Raw genomic sequence first — 23,461 nt, forward strand, 5'->3', positions numbered from 1 at the left:
CCAAATGGAATTTAATCTGGATAAGTGTGAGGTGATGCACTTGGGCAGGACAAACAAGACACGGGAATACACAATGAATGGTAGGGCTCTGGGAAGTACCGAGGATCAGAGGGACCTTGGTGTGCATGTCCACCAGTCCCCTAAGGTAGCGGGACAGGTATATAAGGTGGCTAAGAAGGTGTCTGGTATAATTGTGTTTATTAGCCAAGGCATAGAATATAAGAGCAGGGAGGTTATGCTGGAACTGTATAAAACGCTAGTTAGGCCACAGCTAGAGTATTGTGTGCAGTTCTGGAATCCGCATTATAGGAAGGATGTGATTGCACTAGAGAGAGTGCAGAGGAGATTTACCAGGATGTTGCCTGGGCTGGAGAGTTTTAGTTATGAGGAGAGATTGGATAGACTGGGGCTATTTTCTTTGGAGCAGAGGAGATTGAGGGGGGACATGATTGAGGTGTATAAAATTATGAGGGACATAGATAGGGTAGACAGGAAGAAACTTTTCCCCTTGGTGGAAGGATCAATAACCAGGGGTCATAGATTTAAGGTAAGGGGCAGGAGGTTTAGACGGGATCTGAGGAAGAATTTTTTCACCCGGAGGGTGGAGGGAATCTGGAACTCACTGCCTGAAAGGGTGGCAGAAACCCTAATAACATTTAAGAAGTATTTGGATGTGCACTTGTGATGCCATGGCATACAAGGCTATGGGCCTAGTGCTGCAAAATGAGATTAGAACAGTTAAGTACTTGATTTAAATCCACAAACAGGACTGTCCCGGCAGACCGACCATGCTATTCCTGCCCCACGGAACTCATTTCTCGCTATCTTGACTCCCTTCTCTCTCCCCTTGTCCAGTCCCTTCCCACCTACATCCGTGATTCCTCTGACACCTTACGTCACATCAACAATTTCCAGTTCCCTGGCCCCAACCGCCTCCTCTTCACCATGGACATCCAATCCCTCTACACCTCCATCCCCCATCGGGATGGTCTGAGGGCTCTCAGCTTCTTCCTCGAACAGAGGCCCGAACAATCCCCATCCAACACTACTCTCTGTCTGGCTGAACTTGTTCTCGCACTGAACAATTTCTCCTTTAACTCCTCTCACTTCCTCCAAATAAAAGGTGTGGTTATGGGTACCCGCGTGGGCCCCAGCTATGCCTGTCTCTTTATGGGATATGTGGAATATTCCTTATTCCAGTCCTACTCCGGCCTCCTCCCACAACTCTTTCTCTGGTACATCGATGATTACTTCGGTGCTGCTTCATGCTCTCGTCGGGACCTGGAAAAATTTATTAATTTTGCTTCCAATCTCCACCCCTCCATCATTTTCACATGGTCCATCTCTGACACTTCCCTTCCCTTCCTTGACCTCTCTGTCTCAATTTCTGGTGATAGACTATCCACCAATATCCATTACAAGCCTACCGATGCCCACAGCTACCTCGACTACAGCTCCTCACACCCCACTTCCTGTAAGGACTCCATCCCATTCTCTCAGTTCCTTCGCCTCCGTCGCATCTGTTCTGATGATGCTACCTTCAAAAACAGTTCCTCTGACAAGTCCTCCTTCCTTGACCGAGGTTTTCCACCCACGGTAGTTGACAGGGCCCTCAACCGTGTCCGGCCCATCTCCTGCGCATCCGCCCTCACGCCTTCTCCTCCCTCCCAGAAACATGATATGGTCCCCCTTGTCCTCACTTATCACCCCACCAGCCTCCACATTCGAAGGATCATCCTCCGCCATTTCCGCCAACTCCAGCATGATGCCACCACCAAACACATCTTCCCTTCACCCCCTCTGGTGGCATTCCGTAGGGATCGTTCCCTCCGTGACACCCTGGTCCACTCCTCCATCACCCCCTACACCTATGGCACCTCCCCATGCAAACGCAAAATATGCAACACCTGCCCCTTCACTTCCTCTCTCCTCACCGTCCAAGGGCCCAAACACTCCTTTCAAGTGAAGCAGCATTTCACTTGCATTTCCCCCAACTTAGTCTACTGCATTTGTTGCTCCCAATGCAGTTTCCTCTACATTGGAGAGACCAAACGCAGACTGGGTGACCGCTTTGCAGAACACCTTCGGTCTGTCCGCAAGAATGATCCAGACATCCCTGTTGCTTGCCATTTTAACACTCCACCCTGCTCTCTTGCCCACATGTCTGTCCTTGGCTTGCTGCATTGTTCCAGTGATGCTCAACGCAAACTGGAAGAACAGCACCTCATCTTCCGACTAGGCACTTTACAGCCTTCCAGACTGAATATTGAGTTCAACAACTTTAGATCTTGAACTCCCTCCTCCATCCCCACCCCCTTTCCATTTCTTCCCCCTCCCTTTTGTTTTTTCCAATAATTTATATAGATTTTTCTTTTCCCACCTATTTCCATTATTTTTAAATGTATTCCGCCCATGGTTTATTTCACCCCACCCCCACTAGAGCTACCTTGCTTGTCCTGCTCTCCAACTTAATTAGCACATTCTTTTAGATAATATCACCATCTTCAACACCTCTTTATTCTTTTGTCTGTGACATCTTTTGGTTATCTCCTCCTATCACTGCTTGCTTGTCCCAACAACCCTTCCCCCACCCCCCACCCCTTAAACCAGCTTATATTTCACACCTTTCCTATTTCTACTTAGTTCTGTTGAAGGGTCATGAGGACTCGAAACGTCAACTTTGCTGTTCTCCGCCGATGCTGCCAGACCTGCTGAGTTTTTCCAGGTATTTCTGTTTTTGTTTTGGATTTCCAGCATCCGCAGTTTTTTGTTTTTATCTAAAGAGATGAGTGTGTTTGGTGGGGGTGAGTTTGCAGTGGGCTTAGCTAAGTTCAGGTTGTCTTGGGAAGAACAAATAATATTTGTAAAATGCTTTTAACTTTGTAAAACATCCCAAGGTGTTTCATGGGTGTGTCATCAAGCAAACTTTGACACCAAACCAAGTGAGGAAATATTAAGGGAAGTGTCCAAAAACTTGGTAAAAGAGATAAGTTTTAATTATATTTTTAAAGGAGGACAAAGCTGCAGAGAGGTTTAGACAGTGGTGTAGTACCGCTGGAGCGCACCAGAGTGGCACTCCAGCACCTCCAACCAGGACCCGGGGAGCAGAGTACGTGGGCCCGGGGAGGAGAGGCTGGCTGCAAGACCCGGGAATGAGACACTGCAAAGCGGAGCCCAGATCGGTGGGGTGGTGCGGGGGGCATAGAAGGAAGAGGCTGACTGCCGTATGTGTATCTGTGGGAGTGAGGGAGTGAGAGAGTGAATGTGTGTGTGTGGGAGTGAGAGAACGAGTGTGTGTGTATGTGTGTAGGAGTGAGAGTGTGTGTGTAGGAGTGAGAGAGTGAGTGTAGAGCAGTGAGAGAGTGTGTGTGCGGGAGTGAGAGAGCGTGTGTGGGAGTGAGAGTGTGTGTGGGAGTGAGAGAGTGTGTGTGCATGTGGGAGTGACAGAGTGTGTGTGCGTGTGGGAGTGAGAGAGTGTGTGTGTGTGGGAGTGAGTGTTTGTGTGTGTGGGAGTGAAAGAGTGTGTGTGTGTGGGAGTGAGAGAGTGTGTGTGTTTGTTGGGAGTGAGAGAGTGAGTGTGTGTGAGGGAGTGAGTGTGTGTAGGAGTGAGAGAGTGTGTGTGTGGGAGTGAGAGAGTGTGTGTGGGAATGAGAGTGTGTGTGTGTGGGTGTGAGAGAGTATGTGTGTGTGTGGTAGTGAAAGAGTGTGTGTGTGTTGGGAGTGAGAAATTGTGAGAGTGAGTGTGTGTAGGAGTGAGAGAGTGTGTGTGTGTGTGTGTGCTGGGAGTGAGAGGGTGTGGGGGTGAGTGTGTGTGTAGGAGTGAGAGAGAGTGTGTGTGTGTAGGAGTGAGAGAGAGTGTCTGTGTGTGGGAGTGAGAGTGTGTATGTGCATGTGGGAGTAGGAGAGTGTGTGTGGGAGTGAGAGTGTGTGTGTGGGAGTGAGAGAGAGTGTGTGTGAGTGAGTGTGTGTGTGGGAGTGAGAGAGTGAGTGTGTGTGTGTGTTGGGAGTGAGAGTGTGTGTGTGGGAGTGAGAGTGTGTGTGTGTGTGTGTGTGTGTGTGTGTGTGGGAGTGAGAGTGTGTGTGTGTGTGTGTGTGTGGGAGTGAGAGAGTGAGTGTGTGTGTTGGGAATGAGAGTGTGTGTGTGGGAGTGAGAGTGTGTGTGTGTGTGTGTGTGTGTGTGTGGGAGTGAGAGTGTGTGTGTGTGTGTGTGTGGGAGCGAGAGAGTGAGTGGGCAGGATATTGAGTTCCTGACGTCACCCCGCATCATTTCAACTTTCAGGTTGGCGGGGGTGCAGCCGAATCTGCTGTGCGCCCACCGACCTGTCAACAGCCAATTGAGGCCATTTAAAAAGCAATTGAAGTAATTAATGGACATGCCCATCCAACCTTAAGGTTGACGGGCAGGCCGGCAGCCCTGGTGGGCTTCAGAAAAAGCATGAAATCTCATCCACAGGCGGGATGAGGTTCATGTAGGTTTTTAAAAATTTAATTAAAGTTTAATTAAAAGTGATGGACATGTCCCAACTCATGTGACAGTGTCACATGAGGGGACATGTCAGGGAAATTTTATTTTTCTATATTTCACATTTTTGAATTTGGCGCGGATACCCCGAGGCAGCACTTAGCCTCAGGGAGATGAGTGCACTCTTTCACACGCATGCGCGAAAGAGCGCACCCTCGGCTTAGGGAATCCCCCCCGCCCACACAGGGAGCACAAAGTGCTTCCTGGCGGACGTCACACTGGGTGGGTTAATTGGCCCATTCACTTAAAATGGCGGCGCGCCCCCAATCGGGGCACCGATCAGAGTCACACCCACATGCGCCCGCTCCTGAACTTCTCCCCCAATTGGGGGAAAAATTCTTCCCAGTGTTTTTGTGTGTGTGTGTGAACGGGAGAATGTGTTTATGTGGGAGTGAGTGTGTGTGAGAGTGAGAGAGTGTGTGTGTGTGAGAGTGAGTGAGTGTGTGTGTAAGTGTGAGAGAGTGTATGTGTGAGAGATCCGTTTGTATCCACGAAATGGGCCTGCTCCTTCAGGTCTGAGCTGATCCTGACAGCAGCCTCCACCCAGAGAGGTGCTACCAGACAAGAGAGAAGCTCATTCTGTCAGTAAATCCCTCACCCTAGCACTGAGGCAAGGCCAAGCCAGTTCACTTCAAGCCTGCATTCCCCCAGAAAGAGCAATGTATTCTGCTTTTTGGTTAATGTCCTTTCTTCCTTTGTGTTATATCAAACAGGAGTGAACCAGGCAATGGCCTCTATTATAGAATCTAAGCACTAGGGCTGTAACCTCTTTAGGCTTCCCAACCTGATAAATATTTTATATGGATTGAGACTTGGTCGTGTTTTGTTAATCACTTCATTTATCCTATTTGAAGCACAACCACAATACCTAAAACGAAAAGGCTATGTATATTACGAAATGATAATTGGTCAGAAGTTGGGGCCTGTTACCTTATTCAGTAGATAGAAATGCAGGGAAAAGATAGTTGTGGGTGCAGGCAAGAATTGCTTCCTTACTCAACATGTTGGGAAGCAATGGATTTAATCAGTAGCAGTACTCCTGAGATGATATCTGATTTCCACGTGGGAACCGTAGAATTTCACAGCACAGGAGGAAGCCACTCGGCCCATCATTGTAACTGCACAGCTCTCAGAAAGAGCTATCTGTGTCGTCCTATTCCCCATTCTCCTCTATTGTTTTATTTCAGATATGAAAGATATAATGGATTCTATTCCTGTCACTGTTTCTGGTGTGAACATTCCATGTCTTAACAACACCTCAATTCATATCAATAGGCAACATATCATCAGATTCCATTTGGCTGTGAAAATCACTGCTGTAGACAACTTGGTGCCTGCTGTAAGAATGGGCTCAATTTCCAGGTATAAAGAAAGGTTTCAAAAATGGAGATTGGGATGTGCTGCTTGATGGGAATAAGTAATAAGGAAGAAAAATAAAGTTAATTAATATATAAATTCCTATTTCATATGTTCGTATTAATTTAGCTGACTAATAGTTCTTTGAGATTTGGACTAGTTTGAATTGACTAGAGAAAGAGCTTGGTGCATGAATGCCTGCACATATGTGCCAAACTCCATTCGTTGACATCTATGTAGGAACACAGGAACAAGGGTAGGCCATTCAGCCCCAGAGCTTGTTCTGCCATGCAGTTAAATTCGGGCTGATCTGTTTCTTAACTCTATTTACCCTGTTTTGTTTCATACCCTGTAAATAAAGTTTTCTGTAATTCATATTTTTAAGAGGCTTGAATTAAATAATTCAACTGCATAATGAATTTCTAGCTATGCTAAAGACAAATGATTCAAAATACCACATGGTTCGAAATAAAATGTCTACCAGCATTAATATTTTTCACTTAAAAGCATAGGCCTGAACCTTCTGGTCGGTGTGTGGGGGCAGGCCCCACTCGACGATGCGTAAAATGACGCGCGATGACGTCGGGCGTGCATCCTGACATCACCGCATGTCATTCCGATCTTCAGTTCGGCGGGTGGGCACCGGAGTTGGCTGCGCGCCTGCCGAACTGCCAAAGGCCTATTTTAAGGTCATTTAGCAACTAATTAAAAGAATTAACAGAGCTGCCCATCCAACTTTAAGGTTGGAGGGCAGGCAAAGAGCCCAGGCATTTAGCATGAAACCTCATCCACGGGTGGGATGAGGTTTCATGAAGGATTTATAAATCAAATACATTTTTTAATTATAATTCGCTAACATGTCCCAGTTCATGTGACACTGTCACATGAGGGGACATGTCTGAACATTTTTTTTCTTTTATTTGAACTTTTCATAATGAAATTAAACTCCCTGAGGCAGCTCTGTGCCTCAGGGAGATTTCTGCACACTTATGCGTGCCTGCGCAAAAGAGCGCAGGCCCTGACCCAGCCTCCTCCCCCCGCCCACACAGGGAGCGCTCAGCGCTTCAGGGTGCACGTCACGCTGGGCAGGCCTTAATTGGCCCGCCCACGTAAAATGGCAGTGCGGAGCCCGCGCCCACTCCCACTCAGCCCCTCCAATGGGGAGAAAATTCTCCCCATAGTTTTACTGACTTTGGGGACTCAAATGATTAATATATAGGAAAACAATATATTAGTAGCTTTAGAAATGATATGGCCAACACATTTTCCTAGAGCTCCTGCACTTCAAAATTTTCCACTACACCACTGGGTTTGGGGAGGGTATTCCAGAGCCTAGCGCCTTGGCAGCTGAGGGCAAGGCAACCAACAAGGGCATGATGAAAATCAGGGATTCACAAAAGGCCAGAATTAGATAAGCACACATATCACAGAAGGGTTGTAGGGCTGATGGCGATTTCAGAGATATAGAGGGGTGAGGCCATGGGGGGACTTGAAAACAAGGATCAGAATTTTAAAATTGTGGCGTTGCCAGACTGGGAACCAATTGTTGGTCAGTGGGTACAGAAGCGATGGATGAATTGAATGTGGTGCAAGTTAGGATTTTTTTTTCTCTTTATCTTTGCATGGGATGTGAGCAACACTGGCAAAGCTAGCACTTGTTGCCCATCCCTAATTGCCCTTGAACTGAGTGACCAGTTCAGAGGGTAGTTAAGATCACATTACAGTGGGTCTGGAGTCGCATGTAGTTGAAGCCAGGTAAGGATGACAGATTTCCCCCCCTAAAGGGCATTAGTGAATCAGATGGGTTTTTATGACAATCGATGATAGTTTCATGGTCAGCAATACTGACGCTAGCTTTCCTATTTCAGACTTTTATTCATTTAAATATAAATTCAACCACCTGCTGTACCCATGTCCCCAGAGCATTAGCTCTGCCAGAATATAGACATCAGAGTTTTGGGTGAGCCCTAGTTTATAAGGGGGTGTAAGCTAGGAGCTTGGCCAGGAGAACAACTGAATCATCGCGTCTCTGAGGTTTCTGTGGGATTGAATTCAGGTGAGCAGGGCATTCCCTTGGATCTGTCAAGTATGTTAAGGTAATTAAAAAGCTGATTAAAAAATGATTTAAATCTCATTTCTGGGTTTGCCAACCTGTTTCCTGACCTGTCAGCTTCTCGGGTCACTGAGGTGAGTGCACAATGGGAAGATCGTCTTCAGTGAAACCAGCTATTTAAACTGGGATGACTTTGATCAGTAAAACTGAAGATCTCCAGCCATGGACAGATGCGAGGCTGCTGTTAACAGCACCTCTTCTTTCAGAGAGTGTTATCACTGCTTGACAGGTGATTGCCAGCTGCTTGGAAGGCACTTCAGCAGCACTTCACCCTCCTTCAGCTGCACTTCTCTGCTGCCAGCCTTCAGAACAGCATGGGAGCAGCTTATGCAGCTCCACCTTGCAACTCTGATGAGGGGAAAGAGAAAAGTCACACCAGCACTAACTGCTTCAGCAGCAGCAGCAGGAAAACACCAGCAGCAGCAACACCTATCCTCATCCTGCAGTAGTTATCTCCTCATTCACATGACCTTCCAAGGAGTGTAGGGGATGGACACCAAGGTCCAGCCAGGACATGGCAAGACCCCTAACACAGAGTTTAGAGGCAGAGGATCAACTCCTACACATGCTGGAAGCCACATATAGTCCCACACAGAGCCTGTCCTTTGCAGACAGAAGGAGCATGTCCACACATTATGCCTTTTCCAACCAAACAAAAGCTTGTGGGACCGCCATTCTCTGGCTCATTCCCCATGGCAATGCCTTGACCAATCAGAGTTGGCTTGCCTGGTTTGAATTTGAAACAAAAACTTAGCAGTTAATAGTTAACTGTTCCATGCTGCATTTTCCATGTCAACACCTCTGCCAATCAGAGTCCACTTACCAACCAATTTGCATTCTCTCCTCATGCAGTATAAATTGTTGTTTCCCTTTGCTGCTGGTTTATCTTGTCTCCTGATGCATGTAGGACAAAAAAATTTGATAGTGTGCCTTTTTTCAGCATCACTGAAGTTCTGTACTACCAAATGACTCAATGATTGCTGCATTTTGAGATCTTCCAGATATTGGACATGAGTGCCACAACAAAGGAAGAGTTACAGACAGTAAAAATGAGGATGAAAGCAATTTTATAATATCTGGATACCACGGCAGACTATAGGATTGGAGCAACAACAGTAAGCAAATGAACCCCAGGAATGTCTGGGGAACAGTTAACAGGTGCTTCAGGTGTAACTCAAATATCATTATGCGATGAACTAGCCAAAGCAGAGTAGCGGGATTCTTGAAGGTTTGCATGACAGAGAGAATTTGGAGGCTGAAGATGATGATAATCATCAGACTGAATGAATTGTACTGGTCACAAGAAGCTTTAGTCCAGTAATGAGTGTATTAGTTGCAGATTCATTCAACTGTGTGGTGTTGGATAGTGGTTGCATCTCAACAGTGTGTGGAACAGATTGGTTAAATGTTATCTAGGTTCACTTAGGAGTGAAGATCAAAAAAGCTCAGGGAGTAAAGCTCTACTTGTTCTAGGTTCGGAGATGACAACATATTAAGGTCATTAAAAGTGATGATTTCATGTAAAATAGCTGGAGTAAGCCACTTCATTAGTAGTGATGTAGCCTTTAGCGAGATACTTTAACTGTAAGCAAGCCTTCCATGAAAAAGGCACAAATAAAACTGGACATGGACTATGATAAGGCAGTTATTTTTGGAAAGTCAGTGGATCCGCAGTTTACTCAATCAGGGCATTATTGTATTCCCTTAACAAATCTGATGTTTCTAATCAGAATGTTAGAGAAGTATTAATAGCTTCAGGTGATAAGATTTAGGGAGAAAAAAGAAATTGCTTTAAAGCTGCACAGGCAATTTATTCATCCCTCTTGTCAAAGATTAAAAATCCTGGTAAAGGATGTAGGTGTGGTTGACGAGGAGTGTACAAGGGTCATCAAAGAGATTCGTGCAAAATGTGAAACATGTAAAAAATACTGGAGGACAACATTGGTGAGGTAGTTGCCGTGGATCTAAATGTAGGTGACAAATACAGAAATATTCTCACTTTACATACATGGAAACCAGACTTAGTCTTTTACAGTAATGCATTTTTTAAATTTGTTCATGCAATGTGGGCATCACTGGCTGGGTCAGCATTTATTGCCCATCCCTAATTGCCCTTGTCCAGAAGGCATTTAAGAGTCAACCACATTGCTGTGGGTCTAAAGTCACATGCAGGCCAGACAAGGTGAGGATGGCAGATTTCCTTCCTTAAACCCTTTCATAAACCAGATGGGTTTTTATGACAATCAACAATGGCTTTGTCATCATCAGACTTTTAATTCCAGATTTTTATTTCAAATTTCATCATCTGCCATGGTGGGATTTGAACCTAAGTCCCCAGAGCACCCCCTGGGTCTTTGGAATACTTGTTCAGTGAAAATACCACTATACCACCACCTCCCCAACATTACATGGTAAGGAAGAAAGGGTAACTGTAGATAAAGTCAGGGCAAAATGAATAGGGACCTGACTTGGGCAAAGGCTAATAATGGAGAGGAATTTGCTAATGATGAGTTTAGAGATGCGTGAAACATGAACATTATGTGGTCATGAATAATGCAGTTGAAAGTCCTTTCAGAAATGGACACTGTGGAAGAAATCAAATGATGATAGATGAAATTCTGCATAAAATCTTAGTAGATCAAACATCCTCTGCTACCATGTTAAGCTTCTGGCAGCCAGTTGGTAAAAGAAACCAGAAGTCAATCTTTACTGTTTAACATTTATTCACAAAGTTCGAGTCATTACAAATGTATAGCCCCTAACTCTGCAACCCACCACCAGTGTCAATGTATCTCTTTATGTATGAACAAGTATTACAGAATGAGAGGCTCCCTTATCTATATACATTTAACCTTAATTTAAGCAGTTAACATTGGACATGTCATCCCATCCACCTGTTCTATTAGAATGAGCAATGCAAAAGTGGGTTGCCAATGCTGTGGCAGAGATAAAGAGCTATGGCTAAGTCAACCCATTTGTAAATCAGGTCTCTGACTCAAAAATGGTCTTGCTGTTCTGGCAGGCTCTATAGGTCCAGAAGATTCTGCCAGTGTCTTCAAGTGGGGACTTCCAGTCATTGTTATTTAATTCTTTCCAAATGTCAGCTGCTCTTAATTATTAAATGTTTTCAAGCTAAGTAGTGAATATCTGCATTATCTATGTAAAATACCTAATGTACACAACAATCACAATCCAAATATCATTTTCAAACACCACTTAAAGGATCACGCACCTTTTTTTAAGAAAAGTATTTTATTCCAAAAAAATCTCTATTTAGCCAGTAGGTCAGGAATTCAATATTGACCAGCTCCATTTGAATAGTACATGTATATGTTTGCAGTTTCTCTAACACATTGCTAAACACATTTGGATTTGGCTCGGTGTTTTCTCTCTGCTTTTGTTTCTAATTTTTTATCCCCTTTTCAAGGTTTCTTTAAATGATTTCTAATGTTTCAGCTTTCCTGCTGCTGCTCCTGTCACAATATCAAAACGCTGCTCCTCAAATTCGTCCTCACTCTTATTTTTTTTCCACTCTCTCAGGCATTTGACTGAATACCTAGATCAATTTTGCCCATTTTTCTCATCCCTGCCTTGTCACGGAGCAGTCATGCACTAATCTTTAAAGTGCCAGGAATAAGATCACATATCCAGGGCACTATTGCTCTGCGGGTTGCTGAAGCCTGGGGCATTAACCAGTAATCCCTTCCCCTGCTGACGTGTAAAAATACATCAGATATTCGTTTGATTACATCTATGATGCAGCAAGTCAATCATCACCAATGATAAGTTTATTTAAAAAAAGATGAAAGTCTCCATTGAGCCAATAACAACCCATTGTTCTTTCAAAGATTCAACTACCATTCATTTAAAAGTGATTTCCCAGAGGAAGAATAATGAATTAAGTACTGTTATTAACCAATTTTTTTACCCCAAGACCTAATTAGATGTAGTAAATATAACTTAGGTGGAAAAATATAAAATTAAAATGGAGGAAAAAATAAGAGAAAGAAAATCAGAGGAAAGGGATAGTGATCAGACCTAAATTGGCTAGAAGCTTCAATTCCTATATTATCAATTCACATTCCTAACAGTCTATTTTAGTTATATATAGGATCACTATTAAAGTAACAGCACACTTCTAAATGCATTTTTTTCAGTATTTCAATTGAAAATATATCAGGAACATGCAGCTCAGAAGTGTTCTTTACTTTGATCTGCTGCCACAAGCTAAACTTTTGAAGGATTCTTCTTCCACTCCAATTCATTTTGTCTAATTAAAATCTCTCTAAATGCCCAGAATTCCATTTTCTGGCACCCTATGCCATCCGTCCATGCCAGCCAGTAGGATAATTTAAAATGTATGACAGGGATTGCTTTAAAACTGCCTGCCTTACAGTATTTCATGATTAAAGTAAAATATGAGAGAAGGTTTGCAGGGAGATTCAGGACTCCGAGTCAGAATGCCATCACCATCCACCATGCCAGCAACTTAGCACGAATAGGAATATAGGAACAGGAGTGGACCTTTTAGCACCTCGAGCCTGTTCTACCGTTTAATGAGATCATGGCTGACCTGAAACCTAATCCCATACATCTGGCAATGCTCAAAGATAACTCTTTATCAGCACGAGGGCATTTTGGACCAATACACCATCTGCTCCAGGAAATCCATAGTCAACCTCCAACATAGGAATCTTAAAAGATCAGAACCACTGTTCCACATGTATGCTGACAACACTCAGCTCTATCTCACTACTACCTTTCTTGACTCTTCCACTGTCTCTTTTTCAGACTGCTTTTCCAACATGCAGCATTAGTTGAAGAGAAATTTCCTCAAATTAAATATTGAGAAGACTGAAAACATTGTCTTTGGTCCCTGCCATTAGCTTTGTTCCCTGGCCACTGATGCCATCCCTCTCCCTGGCAACTACCTGAAGTTAAATCCAACTATTCATAACCTTGGTTTTGACCTCAAGATGAGCTTCTGACCACATATCCATTCTATCACCAAGAATGCCTTTTCCTACCTCCATAACATCGCCCCATTCTGTCTCTGCCTCAGAATTACAGCTGAAAGCCTCATCCTTACTTTTATTGCCTATAGACTTGACTATTCCGATACTCTCTTGGTTGGCCTCCTGTTTTCTATCCTATTTCCCTTGTGTTCATCCAGAACTCTGCTTTCTGTATATCAATTCACACCAAGTCCCATTCACCCATGTCTTCCTGACATGTGCACTCTCACTCACCAATTATATCCACCACAATAATGCAAATCTCCATTACTTTTATTCCTTATCGTCACAAACTACTTTAGTTTATTTCAATATTGTAATCATCCATATCAAATACTTGTTTTTAAAATATCTCATATTAATGCCTCAGATTCTTCTTCACAAGTGTTTACATGAGTGGTTAACAGAATCAGAAAAAAATCCAGAAGCTGAAATTCCACCTTTGTGCTCCGCACCTCTTGGGCTTGGCTCCCGTGGAAGCAACGGAGCAGCAGGTTCTGCTGGGATTCCGCCCCATGGAGAGGGGGCCAGGAAATTTTGGTGAGGAGCTGAGGGCAGATCTACTGGAGTGTGGCTAGGGGAATTACCCAGGAAATTTTGCCCAGTACACTTGCTAATCGCCCAGCAGTATGCATTCATTTTAAGAACAGACACAGGCTCTTTCTATTATGGGCCAAGTAATGGCCACAGAATGCAGTTCTGAGCAGGTAATCAAACCTCGTTTGAGGTGGATATTGTAGATATTGCTAATAACTCTGTCCACACAATTTGGGAAGGGATAGGTGTGTTCTGGTTTACCATGTTTGCACCAGCAGACAGGGCCCAAAAGAACATGAGCTCCTGAATGTTTCTTTAAGTAATTACAAATTCATAAACAGTCCAACTTTCTGATTTTGAGATGCTGCTCAATTGATTGTACCTTTGTAATACTCTGTACATATTCAAAATATGTGTTATTATACATCATTTAATGTTCTCAAGAACATTAAATGATCAGTCAAAGTAACATTTTACCAATGAAACAATCGCAAAGAGTGGCACAATAATGCAAAATACCCTCATAAATTGAGACTCTCCCTTATTGCTCGATTACAAGCCCTACACTTTCATAAGTTATATAACAACCATTACTGAGTTAAATTTATTCAAGTACAAATTAAAATGAGCCTGGAGGGCATCACAGTCTGAGTCAGTTTTATTCTTCCCTGCACATAAATTGCGATACTTCGTTTAATGGTCAGATCCATTGCTGGGATAGGCATCTTCTAGTCCCCCGCAATTTTCATGGAGTCGAGCCACCTTTTCAAGGTGTCGTGGTTTGTGGCCCCTCCAGAGGTGTCATGAATCATAGTCTGGATGAGGGAACCTTTTGAAAGGTGAGGTCAGAAGGTCTTACCCATGCCCCCTTGCCAACCTATGCCCCTCCACCCACCCTCATGGCTCCTCATATTCTCTATGCCAACATATGCTCCTCCACCTACCCCACCCCCATGGCCCCTCATACCATCCATGCTAATCCACTTCCATAGTATAGGAACCCTACACAACAGTAGCATGTAGGCATGATAAGCTTTAAAAAAACTAGACTTTCAGACATAACTATCTACTTTCTTAAAGAAAACAACAATTACTACATCCCAATAAAACTGTCAATCATCCAGACCTTTAAATATTCACTAGCAGAAACTACAAGCACTTGACAACTCTTTATCTTGTGTAAATAAACATTGTTCAATTGACAGCATAGATCACAGAGAAATAGTTACATTTGCTGGTGGGCACAGCTGTTTCAACGGACTAATGGATGTCTAGACTCTCAGCCAAGAATGCATAATGAAGCTTTGAGGCTGGTTAGAGGGGCATAGATTGGCGTGGAGGGTATGAGGGGCCGTGGAGGTGGGTGGGAGGCATGAGCTGGCATTGATGAGGCAAGGTGCATGTGTGAGGGCTAGAGGGCTGCTTTTTGGTTTACTGTTATTATTACAACCGGGACAAAGCCCCAGAGCACCGAGGCCTGCCTTGGCACCTTCGAAATCTTTGCGGGGCCGGCAGGCCCACCCCTCCCTACAAACCCCGAAGGAAAATCGCACCAATTTGGTTCTCAGCATGGCTGCTCTTCTAATCCCAAATAGATCATCCATATCCTCTTCCTCCTGCCTATATCCTTACTGTAATCAAATCTAGACTGTTTGCATTGTCTTCAATTCAAGCCTATCCTTTCCCAGACCTTAAATGAGTGGTAGCTCTGAGTATTCCATGTCTCTCTTTCTTCCTTCCAAGTTTTGTTTTAACATCACCAAATCACTGATTCCCAATTTTCCATATCTTCTATTTCACACTTTTCAACACACTGGTAACTTATCAACTTTTTATCAGAAGAGGGGAGGAAAGGATGGAAAGCTTGGGGAAAGAAAACTAAGCACCAGATACCTTTATGGATTATTTAATTCAGTTGTTACATGAAAAATAACCTGCTGTAAACTGCTTGCCTCTACCAGTCCAAATGCGATATTGTTCCAGTTCCCAGTTCTGAAGCCCCCACAATAACCACAGCAGAATGCCTAATTTCTAGTGAGAAATAATCTTCAGCAAAGGACTAAATGATGTGCACTGCATATAAAGGCACTCATTGTCTATTGAATTCTAATGATAAATCACTTGAGCTGTACATTTTAACTAGTGCAAAAGGTTTGTTTGCCTCTTAGCAGTGAAGGGTTAAAATCTGATTGACTGGTTAAACATCAGAGTGCAACAATTAAAGCATCCTTCAGGTTTTGTGCATTGGTTAGCATAATAAAATTATCTGCTTTAGCCTTGCAAATGAATTAAGTGCATCACTGTTCAGAGATGCCAGATGCAAGATAATATTAAGTAGCCTTTTTGTAAACCTCAAATTATCCCCCTTGATAAATCTACATATTAATTCCTCATTACTTTCACATCAGAGGACAATTGGAGTAATTTGCTTTTGATCATCATATACTGGCACTGAATTCTAATTTTTAGCCTATGCAGATTGCGACTTTATTCATGACAATAAACCATCAATCATGCCTTTCTATTCCTCCCTAGTGTACCTAAATATTTATTTCCTGAAATACTTTGCACTATTTTTTGTGGTGTCGGTTTCCTTTTTAAATGTAAATCACACTAACTAACTAGAGAATGCAACTTAAATTGTTGCGATTTATAATTTCCCAAGATGTTGTGTTGCTTTTATTTAGTGAAAAGCATTACAGGACAACACTGTTCACAAGCTTACAGTACTAAGATATTCAGTGCGAAGTGAGATTGTTCTGAGCGCATAGGATTATTGCATTTCTAAATCAGGACTCTTCACCTGTAGTGATAGTCTAAATCATACTTTCCTTATGTTTACTTGTCATGGTTATCCATTTGAGAATACTTTCAGCACTTTAATATTTTTCTGGACAAAAGGTTGCATTGTGCAACTTGGTAATATTCTTTAAAAAACAAGTGCAATGCAGAAAGTACCAATGGATCTGGCATATATAATAATCCAGGGTAAACTAAAAAGCTGCTTTTACTCAGTAGTACATTTTGCAAAAATTATCACTGGCTATAGGTGTCTCATGGCTCAGTGGGTAGTGTCCATACCTCTGAGCCAGAAGCTTTGGGGTCAAGACTCACTCCAGGACTTGATGGTCATGGAAGGTACGTTCATAATGTGGCTAAACATGTTAATTATTGAACTGTAAATCCTTCCACTATGCCTATGGTAGACAGTAAGAGTGGAAGAGTCTCCTGGTCAGCCAGAGCAGAATCTGCAAAAGGCAATGGCAAACCACTGCAGTACTTTGCCAAGCATAACCATGGGCATAAAAGTACATGAGTGCCATTAGGACATGGTACCTGAAGAGAGAGAATGCTGGTTACTCTAAAAAAAAATTAGGATCTTGTTAAGATTCTCTTAAATTAGGTTTTCCTGGTAAAATGTTTAAATAGTATTTAACTTTACATTTAGAAAAGAAGTACAGATTTTAACCATTTTGTTGAATGTATGGTGAATGATGATTACCAGGCCTAATAGTTGCGTAGCTTCAGAGTAGTAGAGCTATTTATGTCAAATGCATGCTAATGCAATGTACCACGCTATTCTCTTAGCTAGAATGAAGGCACAAATGATTACTGTAACAATGTGAAAGCTTCATTTTTATATTAGTGATGTTAAAGGTTAACCTGCAACATTAACACTATTAGTTAATAACTGCGCACATTATTATCTTTTTAATGGTTTCAAGTTAAATTTTGATGACATTTTAAAATGTGTTATCTGTATGCAATTCTTTGCAGGAGGGGATATGGACAACAGGAGGTAGGAATCCCCATATATTTTTGTTGATGATTCATCTTCTTTATGTCTTATTACTTCAGATAACTGATGTTTAAAACTCATCCAAAGGAAATCCAATATTTACCTCTTTTACCACCTCCTCCTCTTTGTTCTTTTTTTCTTACAACTCTTTGCCAGCAACAGCAATTACTGAGGCCCTCACTTCTTAGACCTGAGGTACAATAGTCTGTCTTTGTGTTAATAATTAATTAAAATCTTCTCACGAGTTAGCATATATATGTATCAGCATTCAGAATATCTACTTTTTCCAATTATTTGTCTGTTCTTGATTTGCATTTGTGGTGACTGATAACAAGAGATTAATTCGGCCACACATGAACACAAATACTCATTATGGTCCTTATCTGAATGACAGGAACTCTCCATGGAATCAGGCATTGATCCTGGTCAGGACTACTATGCACAGGATTACTACAATTATGAGCCTGGGTAAGCCCTCCTGTGTGAAACTTTTAGAAATTTTTAGCAGCATATCAAGTTTATCTTCTCAGAACCCTACCAAGAGAGATTAGGAAGAGAACATCTGATGCTCTGAATATATAATGTATGTAGGTCAAGGGTCTACAAGTCATTACTGATTGCTTTAAATTTAGCCATTATTTATATCATAATCTTACAATCAAAGCTTTCACTTGGTGACAGCGTCTAAAGAAATAAAAAAGAGGATTTTCAACCACTAACTGCTCATTTCGCACCTAACAACAGATGACAGGCAGAGGAAGCTCTGGTGGGCTCTTTGTCCACCATTTTGCCTGCCTTATTCAATTTTCAGGTATGTCTTTAAATGGGGGCCCATTGCTCCCATTGAAAGTTAAAATTAACACTTGGTGTCCTGTGATTTTTTTGTTTAATCACATTCGGAACGGACTGAGTTGATGGGTTCCATTAAAAATACCATTAATTACACAAGTGTACTACTCATCACATATGCAAATATAGAATATGGGAAGATTTTTGCCTTGACTTATCAGTGGAATATTTTGCGTCCTGACACTGGTGCAGAGGGAATTTGTATTTCAAGGCAGACAAGAGGGGTAAGGTGAAAGAGGACAGGAGATGTTCAAACTCAGTCCAAAACAGTTATGATGTCAGCTATACACCAGCCCAATGCCACATTTGAGAGGCAGAACTGTTTTCAAGTCTGGGCTTCATTTGAGTATTATCGAGAAGCTGCAGCCTCCAAACAGGTGCTTCATTACAGCCTACTGTACTTCTAGATTTTTTAGTGCATCTCGCACATCCCTCAGAGTCTAAATCAACAGGAGTGTTAAAACACTCGCACTCCCCCGGGTCTCCTAGCTCATCTCCTCCTGGCAGCCCTGACTCTTCTGCCTCTATTCAATGGTTCCCGCCCTGGCTCCCTGACTTCTCTCCCACCACTGCTCGACTCTCTGGCTTCCCTGCCAGCGCTCCCAACTCCTCTGCACCCACCACCCCTCCCCTGCCCCTCACACCCTCTCCACACATTGTACTCCCAGCACCCTCAGGTAACACATGTCTCCTCTCCACCCTGGCTCCTCAGCACCCCCATTGTCGGAATTGACACCATCTGAAGGAGGGGAAAAGCCCGTCCATCAAATGCTGTTTCTGGCATCAGTCGAGTTGAGGAGCCATGCCGGAGAGGAGCTGGGTGCGTGGGTGAAGGGGGCAGGGGTGCTGAGGGTGCAGGGGAGGTAGAGGAGCAGGATCAGGGTGCTAGAGGAGCCAGGTGAGGAGAGGAGAGGACAGAGTTGCTGGGGACGTGTCGGAGGGCAGCTGAAGTTAAGACGTATATACAACTACATTGCCACCATTAAGTAAGGGTTCCAAAGAGTCAAGAAACACTTACCTGTCATAGAGGTGAACACAGACCTCAAGGAGCATGTCTTCAGCTTGTGGCATCTAAAATGGACGTGGTTTTGCTGGCAATGTGCCGTGCGGCTAGGCCTCTCCACTGACTTTGGCATTAGATCCATGATGCAGCTGAGAGATCAAGTTCTCACTGCAGGCTACAACCAAGGCGGGGTTGTACTTCTTCATGCATTCAGCGGTGAATGCCTCTGCTTTGCTGCTGACCGCAAGATTGGACCCATCTGCATGGAGCCATCTGACAGATGGTGCCTGCTAGTGGACTGGGTGGTAGTGGTGGCAGGGGTGGGGATGAAGGTGGGTGGGGGAGGCGGGTCCTCTGCCTGGGCACAAGAACAGGCATGAAAGCTCTTCATGGCCTCTCAAAAATGTTTTTTTATTAAAAACATATCTTTTCCTGAGCAGCCTGCAGCAGGCCCAATGACTGGGACCAGCATGCAGGGCACACATATATTTAGAGCCATTTAAAAATTGCAATCAGGGCCGTACAAATGCCCTAGGATCTCCACCTACATATTTAAATAGCCTTCCACCTAGTTTGAGTGGGATTGATGGACCTCAATTTCAAGGCCTGCCTGAAAATGTAATCAGGGAATAAATGTGTGTCCAAAGTGTCCGCCAGTTTCTTCTACTGGTCGACCTTTTCTCAGGCAAGAGAAAGTCATCAGTAAGCTGAAAATGTCCACTACCCTCCCTGACCTGATCTAATGCCTCACTGTTCCAAGTATTCAATATTAGTTAAACTGTCTTTTCAAATTCAAGTGGGTGAGGACAATTGATACTGAGGCGGATAACCATCTACACCTGCTATTGAATGTGTGGACTGCCAAATCTGGCATGACAGGATGTTCAGCACGTGCCTACCACAGTTTTTGCTTTTTTTTCCTATTGCTACACACGCTGTAATTCTCCTCTGCCATGGGCTTCAAGTTAACTAACGCAGAGCAAATTGACTCATTATTACCTCAATTGTACATTTAAAATACCAAATGCTACTCAGGAAAGATTCAATAATCATCCTTGCATCCCAGCACAAAATGCTGTACCGTGAGCCCCCATGCCCGGATTGTAACTATTACCTAGGATAAAACTGCCATTTACATTGCCTTTCATCTTAATACAGCTAACCTGCATTTATAATGTGAAGAAAAATAATATTGCAAGGGTGAAAAAATAATTATGCTATATGGGGTAATGAGCTAATCATGCACAGGGTTATCCGTAATGATTGATATATGGAAGCAATTTTACTCAAGGTCTGCAATTATCTACTTACAAATAGGATTGTGTCACATGCGCAAAAGATGCAGTGTTGTCCTAACCTTCAAGAGATTTAAATTTTAAGCTTGCTCAGTCCTTCATTTACAAGGCCCTAAAATGTAGGAATAGTGATATTATCAGTTTGCTCCGAATGTAACAACCTGCTACAGAGATATTCACACAGTACTTTTCTGACTAAAATATGTTGTAAGAACACTGGGATCAATACCCTGACATCAAGGCAACCAGATAAATTCTTAGCCTTTATCTTCATTCCTCATCAAGAACTCTCTGGAGTTTACCACTCAAATTATGCCTAAGAGTTAATGATGTCTAAATTTGGCTCACCGAGCAACCTTACATCAACCAGTTTCAATTATATTAGAATTAAAAACAATTCAGTATACCACAGTAACTCAGCAGCAACTGTGGTCTGATAATAAATTTACCGTTGATGTTAATGCCTGAGATTGGTATCAACTGGTCAGGTTAATTTAGTATTAGACTCCTTATAAAGCTGATAAGTCCAACAGCATCTGATAACCATTCCATCGAATAGATTAATGTCGATGGAGTAGAAATTAGTTTTGAGCTGCGGTGCTAAACTGGCAGTATTGGTTTGGCTGTCTGTTATTGGCAGCGCCTGAAACCTAATCCCATTGACTGTGGTGGAACTGAATATCTGATGCCATATTTAATAGATGGCGGATCCGATATTGCCTTTTTTGTGCCATTGTCCGAGATTAAATTTCTACCCTGACCTCCATCCTGTTAGCAACATTTCCAGAACTTGCAATGATTTTGTCCTTATAAACTGACATGAGTGAATTGATTGTATTCTGTGATAGTGTCGAAACTCTTTGCAGCATTTTATAAATAAAAAAAAACACCACATTTAATTGGTGTGTTTTGGAGCTGAAATAGATCCAACAAAAATTAAAAACTGATTGCTGGATGTCACTATTAATGCAATGATTTATCTGATTGTTATGACCCACTCCCAAGTGAGGTTTCCCAAAGTTGTTGATCCAGGCGAGACCCCTCAATTTGTCACTGCCTGGCTGGGACACCCTTAAATTGTTATGAGGAGGGATGAACTGGCTCTCTGTCTTTATTCAGCACACCCTTCCTACTGTTGCTCACAACAAGATATAACCTAAAAAGGATCCTTTTTGCAGATACCTTTTTCCCAGACCCAATCATTCTGGTGTTGAAGGAGCCAATTTGATCAGATTTTCTTGAGTAGTAAAAATAAGTTTATTAACCACTAAAGGCAAGAAAAGATAAAGCACATACATATACGGTCATACAGGTTAAAGGTACTGCATAGGAGACTGGCCTCGCCTTCAAGAATCTGGGGGTTGCCCCAGGATTGATGTGGATTTTAGCCTGCAGCCTCTATATCTTCCCAAGCTCTTCCCTGAAAACAGAGGCAGATTTCGGTAATAATTCTTGCAGGTCTTTCATTCTGAATTGAAAAATCTTGGTCCACCCCAACTTTATTTCCTTAAGCCAGTTCTGACCAAGTAGCCTTGGACCCTCTCCTGCTACCACTATCAGGGGTAAATTAACAGACCGGTTTCCATACTGTACCGGAACCTCGCATATAACTCTTACTCGTATGTCTTCATGAGTATACATCTTTAATTCATCATCTGAATTTTCCAGATTTAGCGAGTGGTCTCCTCCATTCAGATATTTGAACGTATGTTCCCCTATAACTGTCGTGGATGCCCCTGTATCCACCTCCATTCGGATGGGTATCCCATTGACTTCCACTGTCACATAGATTGGTTCTGTTTCACCCATTTTTAAGTTGTGTAGTGAGTAAATATCTGACTCCGTTTCTTCTGGTTCCTCTATTATGTGAATTTCACCATTTTGACCTTTTTGCTTAAAGTTTTGTCTTAATCTGTCTTTACAATATCGCATAATATGCCCATTACGATGGCAGTAGAAACAGTTGGGGTGAGATTTTCCACACCTGCCCGCCACTAGCATCGTCTGGTCCCGCCACAAGTCAATGGACTTCTGGCTGGGGTGCTTCCTCACCCGCAGCGGGTCCCACCCACAACGGGGCTGGAACATCCTGGCCTTGATTCTTTTAAATTGTTGTTCACTTGCAGGCTGTCTAGTTCCATTGCTGCCATTATTATTGTGGGTTTTCCCTGTTAAACCATTGCTTTTTGCTGGTCTGTTAATGGCAGTTCTTTCCTGCCTTTCCGCAGAGCCCTGCACTTTCATGCCATTTCTAACTGGTGCTGCCCTCCCGACATGAAGGCCGGCACCATTTTGTGCTCCCTTGATTGCTTCTGAATCGCTGACTGCGTCTCCATTGTGAGCGGCAACTCCAGCGCCTTGCTGAAGTCTAAATTCATTTCTGACAACAACCTTTCTTCAATGGCACCTTCGTTAATCCCACATGCTAATCGGTCTCTCACATGCCGTCAATCGATGCCCCGACCTCTCAGTGCTCTGTCAGTTGTTTTAAGGCTGCTACACAGCAAGCGACTGTCTCTCCAGGGACATGACACCTTGAATTAAATTTAAAACGCTGCGTTGTTACCGAGGGTTTTGGCTGAAAGTGGCTTTTCACAAGATTCACCAACTCATCAAAGCTCTTGGAATCTGGGGCATTGGGTGTCATTAGACTACGAATTAGGCCGTATGTTTTACTGCCACATCTCGATAAGAGGATCGCTCCCCATTATGTCAATGGTCGACAATTCAATATAATGCGGTCTGATCAAACGGTTCGATACGGCCAAACTGGCTTACTGGAGGGAGATAACTTCGACGACTATGATGATGGCTGTACTTGCAATCGCCTTGCAAGGTACGGCTGATTTACTTCTGTTGAATTTCCGTGGCTTTCTTTGGCGTTGTCGACTGGTCATTTTTTGCCTCGTCGCCAGTTCTTATGTTCCTTCTGTCGTGCCACTTTGCTCAGTGAACCAGTTGCACGCCTATCT

The 23,461-nt window shown here is 43.1% G+C and overlaps 1 protein-coding gene across 1 annotated transcript in view; it reads left to right on the forward strand.

Annotated features, from left to right (window-relative positions):
• Positions 1–23,461, forward strand: part of pcdh15b (protocadherin-related 15b) — a 1,616,824-nt gene that overhangs the window by 1,576,411 nt on the left and 16,952 nt on the right. The window contains exons 38-40 of the mRNA XM_078565941.1: positions 17,321–17,342; positions 17,499–17,537; positions 17,737–17,810. Coding sequence (XP_078422067.1) covers positions 17,321–17,342; positions 17,499–17,537; positions 17,737–17,810 — 135 coding nt within the window. The remainder of the gene's footprint in view (positions 1–17,320; positions 17,343–17,498; positions 17,538–17,736; positions 17,811–23,461) is intronic.

This window comes from Cetorhinus maximus, chromosome 20 (genome assembly GCF_964194155.1).
Source record: "Cetorhinus maximus chromosome 20, sCetMax3.hap1.1, whole genome shotgun sequence".
Taxonomy (NCBI): Eukaryota; Metazoa; Chordata; class Chondrichthyes; order Lamniformes; family Cetorhinidae; genus Cetorhinus; species Cetorhinus maximus.